Here is an 11,991-nt window from a genome sequence, read left to right on the forward strand (position 1 = left end):
GTAAATTGCTAAAAGCCACCATATTTGTGGCTAGGGTACTGCAAAAGTACCGCTTTTGCCAAAAATCATAAAAAAACCATCAACTCTGAGGCAAGTGACTAATGAAAACTTACAAGGCTGGCCCACCTGTCGGGTCCACTTGGCATATCTACATGGACAATACGTTGATGTGGCCAAGGGTCCCACATGGCAGCCCCACGCCTCTTACATCTCTTTTCCCCTCCCTCTCTCCCCCGTTGACTCCGGCCCTGCCCTGATGGTGACAACCCCGACTCCTGGTTCCCGGCGAGGTAGGCATGCGAGGTCAACGGCGAGCAGTGCCGCTTCAGCTCCGGCGAGCGCGCCTCCCGTGGAGGTAGCCATGCCGGCGGCGCATGAGCCCGGCGAGCCATGCCCGGAGCCCGAGCTGGCGAGCAGCGCCGCTCCAGCTCGGCGAGTGTCCCTTCCGTCGAGGTAGCCATGCCGGCGGCGCACGTGCCCAGGGAGCCGTGCCCGGAGCCCGAGCTGCCGGAGGCAGTCCTGCCGCGACGCTGCCCAATCTATTCCTGTCGTCTGGATCCCGCGCACGCACGGGGTGGTCCCGGTGCCCACGACCGAGATCCGGCTATAGCCGCTGGGATCCGCCGTCGGGCCCTCACGGCGGCTCCTCCCTTTCCTCCAGCCGCCTCCCATCAACGCGCTCACCCAGCGGGAGAAGGCCGGGTTGGCTGCCCGTGTCCCAGCGGGAGCACCGCAGCCATGGCCGCACCTGAGATGCACCACCGCAGCCCGCCACTTCCGCCGGAGCTCCATGGCCGCACCTGAGGAGGACGGGGAAGGAGAAGAGGATGGGGAAGAAGAAGAGAGGGAAAATGAGGTGGGTGGATGACATGTGGGACCCACGCCCCACCTTAACAAAGTGTACACAAAGACATGCCACGTTGGACCGACAAGTGGGTCCCATTAGTCAGTTTTGCTATTTGTGCGAGCTAATCTGTGAATCGGTGTGATTTGTTATTCACTTGCCTTAGAGTTGGTGGTTTTTTGTGATTTTTGGCAAAAGCGGTAGTTTTGCAGTACCCTAGCCACAAATGTGATGGCTTTCAGCAATGTACTCACAAGACGAAGACAATCCTAGCTAACTTCGTACTACTCGAAAAGGAAGGTCAAGGGCAACTCCAACGCACCTTTGAGACAAGGATAAATCAACGTTCAAGAGGATTGACAACCCTCTTACAGCTAAACGAATGAAACTTATACAAATTAAGCTTAATTAAATTTGAACTAATCCTAACTAACAGGATGGTGACCTCATAGCGATGGCCTCGGGCCTCCGAGGCCATTGGCATCTCCATCGCAGTTAGCGCCGTCCTCCGAGCCTCGTTGTCAGATCTGGAGGTTGTGATGGCTTATATGAGTTGCGTCGGCGAGGTTTCTCGTCCTCATACGGGATCTGAACTTAACCGTGTTGGATATCCCACACAGTGCAGTGTGTATTGGATTTCTAATATGAAAACTCATCGAGCGAAAGCGAGGAACTTATCGAGGGAAAGTGTTCAGATCATTTGGTTTAGACATTTACGATCGATTTGCGATCCACGTTGAAGTTCACCTAATAAGGGTAGAGTCGTTTTAAGTGGAGCCGCTAAGCCATATAAAAAAAGGCCATCCTGCTGCGGACTGAGTGCTGTGGAGAGCACATGCCTAGACTTTCTTTGAAAGGCACCGTAGTATATATACAAATTAAAATGTTCAGTTCCAGCCATCCTGCTGCCCACGATGTGCTCCTTGGTTGCTGCAATGTTAACAAAACCAACTTGGCAGAGTTACTACCATGATCACAGAATATGGCCACTACAGTATCCACAAAAAATGAGCATTGCAAGAAAGTAATGAGTTTGAACTTTCAAAGTAAGCTAGAAGGTACTAAAGTGGAAAGCGTGTCAATTAAAATGAACTACTTAGAGTTAGTGAAGTGCTTTGCTTTTCATTTATCTAGTCTATCCATGCGGCAAAAACCCAACAAGAATTGGATCTCCCTCTGACGATTCCCAACATCAGAATCGCACAGAAACATTAAAGGGCAAAGCAATCTTCCTGAGAAGGCATCACAGTTGCCCTATACAGATTACTCAAAGCAAAGATTGGTTTTAACAATTTCTAAGTACAAAACGAAACGAAATCGCACTAGGTACTTGTTCCATGCAGAAGCAGCGACTGCATGGCCGATGACGAATCCTTCAGAGCTCATCGGCTCATATAAAACCAGTGAAATTGGTAACACAATAGAAAAATAATTAATGCTTAGTTTTGCTTAAAAATATTTACATATCTAAGACATCGGTGCCTAACATTATCAAACTACAATAATTATGTCACCCTACACATCTATTATCGCTATCTCTATTAATTAAAAATATAAGTAGGCTTCCTTTTCATGTCAGGAAGATCTCTTCGTCAATTGGTTCCCCCTCTTCCACCATGTCCCTCCACCAATTCTTTTTCATCCAGCCGGTTTTATTCCCACAGTACACCACTCAATCACATTAACTTATTTACCTTTTGCAGTACTACATCAACTTCATCTTAATTAATCTAATTTTTGCAATGACATGGAAATTTTTTTTTTGAAACGTCACCAGGGGGCAGAGAAAGACTGCCCACCTGAATTTTCCATATCATCAGTTCCGACCGGACTTACAGGGAGAGGGAGACACAGGAGAGTGGGGGAGAGGTCTGTACAAACTGCAACAAAAGGCAGTGGGAAGATCTACAGCAAGGCGTCAAAACGCTGCACCCAGGATTCAAGGATCATCTTGCAGATGGTGCGGGAGCATCTCCATCTCCAAAGGGAGACATCAGCAGCGATGCAGCGAACAACCTCAAGCGGAGGGAGGTCTTGGCCACGAAAGACCCTGGCATTCCTGCTCTTCCAAATGTTCCAGAGAATCACAATACTCAGGGGGGGGGGGGCAGGGCCGCACCCCGAGCTGTGCATAGACCTTCAACAGAGGAAGCTGGCGTGGCACCCGGGGTGATCACGGCTCAAGATGGCAATGGGGTCCCGAAACCCGCGTCCCCGCGGGTTTTTACCCTATTAGGGGACGGGGATGGGCGTATTTTCATCCCCGTGGGGCTGTTATTAGGCACATTATACAACCCGACATGTTTCGTGGGTTTGCACCCGTTTTGGCAGTCCCCGAACCCGAAACCCGGCAAACCCGGCAAAATACATTTTTTTACCAAGCACTGATCCGGTGCGGCCCAAACCAAAGCTATCGAGCCTGAGCGACCGAGCCCCCACCCCCCAACGTCGAAGGCCAAACCAAGAATTCTATTTTAAAACTTATGTAATTGCATATCTTGTTGAACCATGTATGGCTTATCATCTTTCTTGCTGAAATCTGATCATTTTTGTTGCTGAAATGTGGTATCATGCTGCTGAAATACACTCTATATAGCTGTTGAACCATCTACTATTGTTTTTTGTTGAAATTTGGTCAGGTTATGCTTCTGAAATGTACTTGTTTTGCTGCTGAAATGTTATTCTTTGTCGCCACTATGTTTGTTTATATATTTTGATTTTCTTGTGGGTTCCCCGAGACCCGATGGGTTTAGGGGACGGGCGGAAAACTAGCCCCGCGCATGGTGATGGGGATGGGGACGGGTTTACGATTTTCTCGTGGGGATGGGTTTGGGAAGGCAAAACCCAATGGGTTTCGTCCCCGTTGCCATCTTGAATCACGGCCCAAACGGCGCAAGCATGCCTACACCCGAACAGCAAATGTACCAGGGTCTCCTCCTGACCGCAAAACGCGCAGGCAGCGCTGTCAATGATATGTCTTCGATGGAGCAGGGCGGCGCACGGGAGGCGCCAACGGTGGCACAACCATAAGAAGAACTTGCAGTTCCCCGGGGCAAAGCTGCGCCAGATGGTGGGTGAAAACGCATCTAGCTCGTGGATTGCCACAGCAGCCTGGTACGCCGCCCTCGCCGAGAAAGCCACCCTAGAGGAGCGCATGCAGCGCGCGTCATGCTCACCAGGCCGCAGTTCCACACAGCTCCTCCCTGAGATCAGCAGGTTCAGAGCGGGCTACTGCAGAGAGGCGAGGTTGGAGGTGGCCATCCAGCCCCTGGAAAGCATCAGCAACGCAGGCATTAGGGCGTTTCTGCTCAATTACACGTCATATTTGACCACACACACCTCACCCACTGCCCCTTAAAAAAATATTTGACCACACCTCCCCGTACGTTGCTCGATCATATTAATTTACTTACCATGTATGACCCGGACTACTAAATTATAATGACACCAAAATCATCACAACCCATGTGCAGTACGCAATTAAGAGACGGGCTTCCTTTTCTTTGGAGGACAGTTAAGACTAAATGCAGTACGCAATTCTATAGGGCGAACGTTTCCTGGGTTTTCTTCCAGCACGACACCATATGCATCGTCAAATTTGGCTGTAGTGGATGCATACTTCTTTTTATTTCCTACTAATAAGCTTGCACGTGCAAATGCACGTCTCTAACTAATATTACAAATATATGTGAGAATTAGGACATCTCCAACACGGACCCTCAAACCGCTCGCAACCGTCTTGACTGTGCGATCCGGACGTGCTTTGCCAACCAAAACGGTCTTATATCTGTCCGCTTGGCGGTCCTAACGCACTTTTTTCTGCAAACTGGACACAAAGTGGGGGACTTTGCGGGCATCCGGACCGCTACCACGCCTGCGTCTGGCAACTGTGGCCAACCCAAAACCATCTCTCTTGCCCACATGCTTTCCCACCCGACTCTAAAGAATGTTAGCACCATATTCATGCCAACACGTGTGCCGCTAAAAGCATAATAACCAAACAAGTTCCTCTAGATAAATTCATTGTCATTATCTTAACCGTTGCAAAAACTAAATAAGATACATTAGTGGGTTTCAGAGTCACTCATCTATCTGTGTTTTTTGGAACACAAGCTGGTAATCGACCATGCTAGAAAGAAGTATCATCGTCAGGATGAGGTACTTTCAATGCTTGGTTTAGGTAAAATGCGATCCTCTGAAGTTTCAATGCATATCTAAGGTCCTGAATCATCTTAAGCTTGACCAATGCAACAGATATGCCAAGGGTCAAGATAAAGTGGTCAGGGGAAGCATATGGAAATGCAATATGGAAAAAATATGTATTAGAAAAACAAAACAAAAAAAATCATGACAATACATATAATAGATAGAAACCAATATTACCAACCTGCATGATGAAATGCTATGGTCCATCCAGGGCCAACTGTGAAGAAGTTTTGCTAGGGACTGAATATCCGGCGTTGTGCGTAGTTTTGGATCCCTTGCATATTACGACATCGTCGATTGGGTGAACATAAAACATAGAAAAAAGGTAAAAGAATGATGTGTGACCGTAATAGTAACTTACACAAAACTTTAGGTCCACGCCAACCTTGCTGTAGATATCACCTTCCTTCATGCAAAGCATGCTGCATATATAAACAGATCTCACCCAGAAGATGCCAGTAGTCTCCCATGACCACTGAGTCTCATCCACCACGGCAATAGATAGTTGAAACTCAGCCAAGCTTTCCCATAAGCTGAAATACACCTAGATCCCTCCTAGCCGGATTTCAATAGCCCATAGCCCCAAATCCACAGCCTGAACCACTGATTTGGAGGCTCTTGCACGAGAGGAGAGAGGAGAGAAGAGTGATGTATCGTATTTCCACCTCTAGATTCCATGTTTGTATTAGGATGTAGAATTGCAACAGCTCAACGGTGTGATGAGCTCGCCTGTTTCCTATGAATGTAAAATCAACCAAGTTTGCTATTTTGCTAAGCTAACTTAGATGAACTTAGATGTACACCATTTCCCTTTTTCTAATAAAGACAAATCAATAGAACTCATGTGAATGATAAAAACTCTTGAAGGCTGTTGACGCAGACCTCTAGGAGAACGTTGGAGCATCACCGGAGTAGGACATGGAGGATAGTCAGAGTCAGCAAACTCAACGGATCGCTCAGAATATAATGGAGATGGTCTGATGTATATCATTCGCACGCCTACTTGGTCCGCTCGGAATCTGGACTGGCTGGATCAGTCTGGATGGTTTTGGCTCCACACTAACCATGTATAAATGATGTGTATATGCTTCCTTGTCTAATACAGGATGGGTGGTCAATACACTGTTCAGTTTTGACCCGCTTAATGATCACGCAATTGACTCCAGTAAGGAACATACTTGAGTTCTTATTTTAACTTGAGTATTTAACCAAAAACTACCACAATTCACGGAACCGTGACGAAAAACTACCACTTTACGATTTTGTCCCGAAAACTATCACTTTCTCGCTAATCCGTGGCAAAAAACTACCAAGTCGCGAAATCGCTCGCTTGGCCTCTTCTAAACGTGTTTCTGACAAGATGGGCCCATCTGTCAGCATCAATCTTCTTCTTCCTCCTCCATCCTTTCTCTCTGGCATTTTCTCAAACACCTCACGTGCACTCCGTGCTCTTCTTCATGGCGACGCCCCGGTGAAGCACGCGACTGCCGAGGTACACGCGCGTGGTGAGGCCCCACCCGCGCTCGCGCGTCGCCGCCTCCGGGTCGCGCAACACCACGTCGTCCGCCGCGTACTTGCGGGCCAGCGAGCTCTCGTTCGCCGCCGCGTCGTACTGCTCGTAGTGCATCTCCATCATGGCTGTCGCCTTCTCGTAGCAGCCGCGCGCCACGTGCGGCTCGCCCAACGGCGCCACCTGCAGGAGCGCGGCGCGGCGCGGGCGGAGGAACAGGAGTTTGGTCGGGTCCGCGCCGTGCACGCCCACCAGCACGTCGCACGCGGTCAAGCGGCCAACAGAACCGGACAGACACGGGCCAACGGCGCCGGTGTGGCGGGAGCGGTGGCCGTCGCGGGGGTGGCCTGGGATGACTTGGGCGCAGGGGCAGCCGGGGTAATAGTGGGCGGTGCAGTCGCGTCGGCGGCGGGCGGGGCGGGGTGGCATTGGGCGTGGCCGCGGCTGCCGTGGGGGCCGGCGTCGCGTTGGGCGATTTGGGCGGGGCGTTGCTGGCCGGGGCGAGCGACTGGGCGAGGGAGTGCGTCGCCGTGAGGCAGAGCAGCGCGGCGCAGAGGAGGAGGTGGAGGAGAGGAAGGCTCTGGTGACCGGGAGCAGCCAGGTGGTGAGGCTCAGCGACCTCGTCGTCCAGGACGCTGGCTTCCATCTGCTGGCCGCCGTCGCGTGCTTCGCCGGGGCGTCGCCATGGAGAAGAGCACGGAGTGCACCTGATGTGTTTGAGGAAATGCTAGAGAGAGAGGAAGGAGGAGGAAGAAGAAGATTGATGCTGACAGGTGGGCCCATCCTGTCATAAATGCGTTTAGAAGAGGCCAAGCGAGCGATTTCGCGACTTGGTAGTTTTTTGCCACGGATTAGCGAGAAAGTGGTAGTTTTCGGGACAAAATCGTAAAGTGGTAGTTTTTCGTCACGGATCCGTGAATTGTGGTAGTTTTTGGTTAAATACTCTTTTAACTTCTAATAGAAATGAATACCGAAAATAGAATCGTAAAGCTAACTGAATTTTTCATGGCACAAATTAAATTTTCATGTAGGATTGAGGTTCAAGTTGTAGCCTTGAGCAAAACCTTTGTTGGGCTCGCATCTCCTGACCATCCACATCTTGGTAAACTGATTCATAAGGTGGAAGTCCGAAAATGAGCACTGAAAAGCGGACAGTTTGTGAATTTGAGTTTAGTGTTTTCTTGCTTTGCTAGTATACAACTTGTGGAATTACCAAGCTGAACGGCTGACAACATACCTGAACTTTCATTTTGAAATTCTTGTGATCTTCTGGATCCTCAAAAGGGTAGGTACCATCCAACATCACGTAAAGGAAGACCCCACATCCATACATCATCTATCTCCACCCAATGAAAAATTAGTAGTTCTTCAGCAAATAATAAAACATAAAATATTTATATGGTTGCATCGGCTGAAGACTATGCACTACTCATGCCAAGAAAAAGTGGATGCAAAATTCATAAAGCAAGTAAAGCTTTTACTGTCGAGCAAAATGAATCAAGTTCGGAGGCAGATGGCAGAGTATGCGCGACTGTTTAAAGCACAAAAAGATGGATTATGAGTTGCGACCATATTAGTTATTAAGCAGAACTTAAGGAGCAATATATGCCAGAGTTCCAACAGTTGATGTTGGTTCAAATGATGAACCGATGTGGAAGCCCATTGACCTACATTTGCAACATATACACTTTTCATTTAACCTTAAGTGTTAATTTTGTTGGGTTCATTCTTTCTGACTTGGTCATTATTCTTCAAAAGAAGTGTCTGCATCCATATGAGAGGTATACACTACAACCCTGTGTACACAAATATTTATTTTCTTCTCACGTTTCACCAAGCTAACCATGTCATAATAATGCATACCCATGGTGGCAAGAAGAAAGGACATTCATATATGAAGGTCAGAAATAGACATGTGTGCCATTTTCCCACCATAACATGGAATACAATCATCACCTATGACAGAAACGAGATAGTCTAGGGCTGCCATTTGGGTTGGGTGTTTTTGGAAGAGGTGTAGTTCATCATCAAATAAAAGTAAAATCTTCAGTCCCATCATGGGTCCAGAAAATATTACTGCATGAACCCAAGTTCTTGTGGGGATTATGCTAGGTGCTAGCCTTGGTTTCCTCTGATTCGAAGAGTCAAACTCTTCAGTCCCACCATGCACTTTGGATTCAGAACCAATAAGTCTACCCGAAGAATTGCCAACAAGATTAAAACTGAAAGCTTCCCGGCATACCACTGACCACCGCCAAAATTTACCTAAAATCTTATAAAGTGGAGAGCACAAGTACTCAGTGGAGTGGATTTGGATACAACACTGATAAGTGCGCCGCACAGTAAAAGTTACCACTGCGATTCTATAGGAAACAAGCAGAGGAACAATCATGTGAACAAGCAGGGGAGCAATCTGGTAAGTTACGAGCCTATAATAGATACTTACGCTTGATGCCATCAGCTTGCCCCGTCATGGTGGCCATCGATGCAGCGCCGTGCATCCTCTTCGACACGCATGGGCATTCCAGAAATTCAAGGCCCCGGTGCGAAATGCAAAATGGGGCCCTACAATTAATAAATGCCATGCACAACCCTATGAGTTGAATCAGTTTTTTTCTATATAACAATGGGCTTTTGGATCTTTTTCTGTACATTGAAAAATTATGTGTTGTTCAGAATGAACTTGAATTAAGGCAGTTGGACAATTCCTCTCTGCATTGCAGCAAACAACAAATTAGCTACATGCCACATGATCAAATTAAACCGGCATCATCAGTAGCTGAAATCATTGGAACAGTAAACATAATTATATATTCTGACAAGCATAATATGAATAATGTATATATCTAAAACTAAAAGTTGTGACATTGGCAAAAGTGTGCATATGGTGGCTTTGGGCAAGTTGCACGAAAACCTAAAACAATGGATATTCTTTTATATGCACTGGAACTGAGAGGTTCAGTTTAGAAATTGACAGGGTTATCGATCTAAATATGCATGCTAGTTCTTTTCCTTCTTCTCAGCCAACATGTTAGTGCCTCCTAATTACTAATTCAAAGCCGGGCCTGTAATTAGGACCAAACTCCAGCCATGAGATGGGGAGTAAATGGACATGACAGAAGGAATTCCATCACCAATCACGTGAAAGGGGCCCATGGAAATTAGCAATAGCCATGTGGTGATGTCAGTATAAAACTAAACAAAATACTCTACGGTGTATGTGAGATCATCAGGACGGGAGACGCACCGCCTTGCTCCTGCTTCTTGGCGATGAACAAAAGGAGTGGCGCAACAACAATACTCCAGTGCTCCATGGACGAGATCATTAGGGAGGCTTCAGATGCAGCATGCGCCCTGAGGATCAGCGGTGACGGGGCCCCTCGTCCTCGCCGGATGGGGCGGCTCCCGCATCGTCAGAAGCAGCGACCGGCGCGGTACCCGCGGCGACTCACGCATTGCCGGTACACGCGGCGTACCCTGGCGGCGCGGTGGTTGCACTCCCCCGGCGTCCCTGATGGCGCGGTGGCGGCGGCGGCCCAATCGAGGACGGGAATGAAGGAGGGACGCGGGGAGGCGTGTGGCGGGCGGCGATTGAGAAGGCAAAGGAGAGGAGTTGTTGATCCCCGTCGCCATAGCCAAGTTGAGGCCGGTGGGGAGATGGGATCGGGAGCGAGAAGGGTGGGGTGAGGAACGTGTGCGCGTGGGTGACGGCGTGGGTCGCGTGGCAGCGAGGGTAATTAATTAAGCGTGGCTAAAACATGGTTTGCTGCTAAACATTGGAGCAATCTGGAGACTAGGATTCGATGCTCTGAACGGTGTAGATGTTTTGGTTCTCCGTCCTCTCTTGTTTTTATAAAGATAGTAGATTAATCCGTGATGAATGGATTCTGATCAGTCGTAAAAAAAAATGAATGGATTCTGACGAAGAGCGCAAATAGCCGCGCAAAAACACCAGCCGCACACAAAATCTGCCGAGTCACTCAACACTGGCTCACGGCATCGCGCGACCGACGTCCTTTTTCCCCTCGTACCGATCGTGCGTGTCATCAACCGGAACTAACCGCCTTCTCCAAGTTGGAACGGTCTTTGCATGTGTTTTTAAATCACGCAGGACAAGGCAAAAAATACGAGCGTTTTGCCCCAGTTGGTTATCCCCGCTCACACAGTACGTGGAGTTTTGATAAGACTAATATGTAGGAATAGGGTTTTTTGTTGTTGAGGAAATGTAAGAATAGGGTTTAGTGGTGCTACTTCATGTAGTAGCCTCTCTCTAGTATGTATAACACACAAGAACTACACTCCAGGTTGCACGCTGAGAGAATGTGAACTTCATTGTTTTATGATTTTTTTTCTTGACCGGCTGCAGATGAGCATGGATTTAAAAATGGATATTCGAACCTCATGTCTCTTCTTCTTTTTTCTCTATTTTTCACCAATAGTTGTATAATGTATTAGAGAGGTTACCACACGAAGTAGCACAAGTTTGCATGTGTTGAAAAATTGGAGTTAAGGAAGGTGCATGTGTGAGCTAAAGAAGCGTATATACTAGATTCATAGCGATCTCGATGCACACCCATCAGATGCAGCGACGACCACCTCGCTACCATTGGTGCCTCCCTCTCTTGCCCGATGGCGGAATTTCCTATCAAATATCTCGGGCTACCGCTCTCAACTCGCAAAGTGCCGGCCTCCGCCCCCCTTCCTCTCGTCGACAAGTTCTCCATAAAGCTTGCCACATGGAAAGCCTCTCTGCTGTCCCGTGGCCAGCGGCTTGCTCTAGTCCAGCACGTCCTCACTGTCACGCCTGTGCATATCCTGCTAGCGCTAGCGCTACACCCAGCAATCCTCAAGAAGGTGAACAGGCTCATTCGAGACTTCCTATGGCACGGCAACAAGGACGCCCATGCTGGCTGCTGCATCGTCTCGTGGAAAAAGGTGTGTCGTCCCCTTGCGCTTGGTGGGCCGGGGATTCGCGATTTGCACCGTACTGGCATCGCCCTCCACACCCGGTGGCTGTGGCTGCAGCGCACCGGCCCTGACCGCTCCTGGAAGCATCTCCACCTTCCGTCCGACCACAAGGCTTTCGTGCTCTTCCGTGCTTCCACGACCTGGACCATCGGCAACGGCAACACCTGCAAATTCTGGCAAGATCACTGGCTCAATGGGCGATCCATCCCCAAGATTGCTCCTACCCTATCTGCCCACATCCCGAGGCGCCACCGGAGCCAGCGCCTTGTCAGCGACGCTCTCAGCAACAGAAGCTGGATCGCCGACATCCACGACGTTCTGCACCATCGCGCGGTCATTGAATACGATGAGCTTTGGAGGCTGCTCCAACCTGTTCAGCTCTCCAGCGAACCCGACAAGCTCTGCTGGAAGTGGACGGCCGATGGGAACTACTCCACGCGATCAGCCTACCCGGCGCTATTCA

At 48.9% G+C, this 11,991-nt stretch overlaps 1 protein-coding gene and 1 long non-coding RNA gene across 4 annotated transcripts; both read right to left on the reverse strand.

Annotated features, from left to right (window-relative positions):
* Positions 1-2,598: 2,598 nt before the first annotated feature.
* On the reverse strand, positions 2,599-7,228 carry LOC119314767. Its single transcript, XM_037589456.1, has 3 exons — positions 5,412-7,228; positions 5,232-5,324; positions 2,599-4,112 (listed from the first exon to the last, which is right to left on the reverse strand). The coding sequence occupies exon 1, from the start codon at positions 6,987-6,989 to the stop codon at positions 6,483-6,485; it is 507 nt and encodes a 168-aa protein (XP_037445353.1). The 5' UTR covers positions 6,990-7,228; the 3' UTR covers positions 2,599-4,112; positions 5,232-5,324; positions 5,412-6,482.
* A 210-nt stretch (positions 7,229-7,438) lies between these two features.
* Positions 7,439-10,246, reverse strand: LOC119318973. 3 transcript variants are annotated; one of them, XR_005154299.1, is made up of 5 exons: positions 9,808-10,246; positions 9,213-9,272; positions 9,007-9,125; positions 7,798-7,896; positions 7,439-7,700 (listed from the first exon to the last, which is right to left on the reverse strand). It is a non-coding gene; the product is annotated as an uncharacterized LOC119318973 (long non-coding RNA). The 3 variants fall into 3 exon arrangements; XR_005154300.1 differs by lacking the exon at positions 9,213-9,272; XR_005154298.1 differs by having other exon boundaries at positions 9,007-9,272.
* Positions 10,247-11,991: the final 1,745 nt, after the last annotated feature.

This window comes from Triticum dicoccoides, chromosome 6A, assembly GCF_002162155.2.
Source record: "Triticum dicoccoides isolate Atlit2015 ecotype Zavitan chromosome 6A, WEW_v2.0, whole genome shotgun sequence".
Taxonomy (NCBI): domain Eukaryota; kingdom Viridiplantae; phylum Streptophyta; class Magnoliopsida; order Poales; family Poaceae; genus Triticum; species Triticum dicoccoides.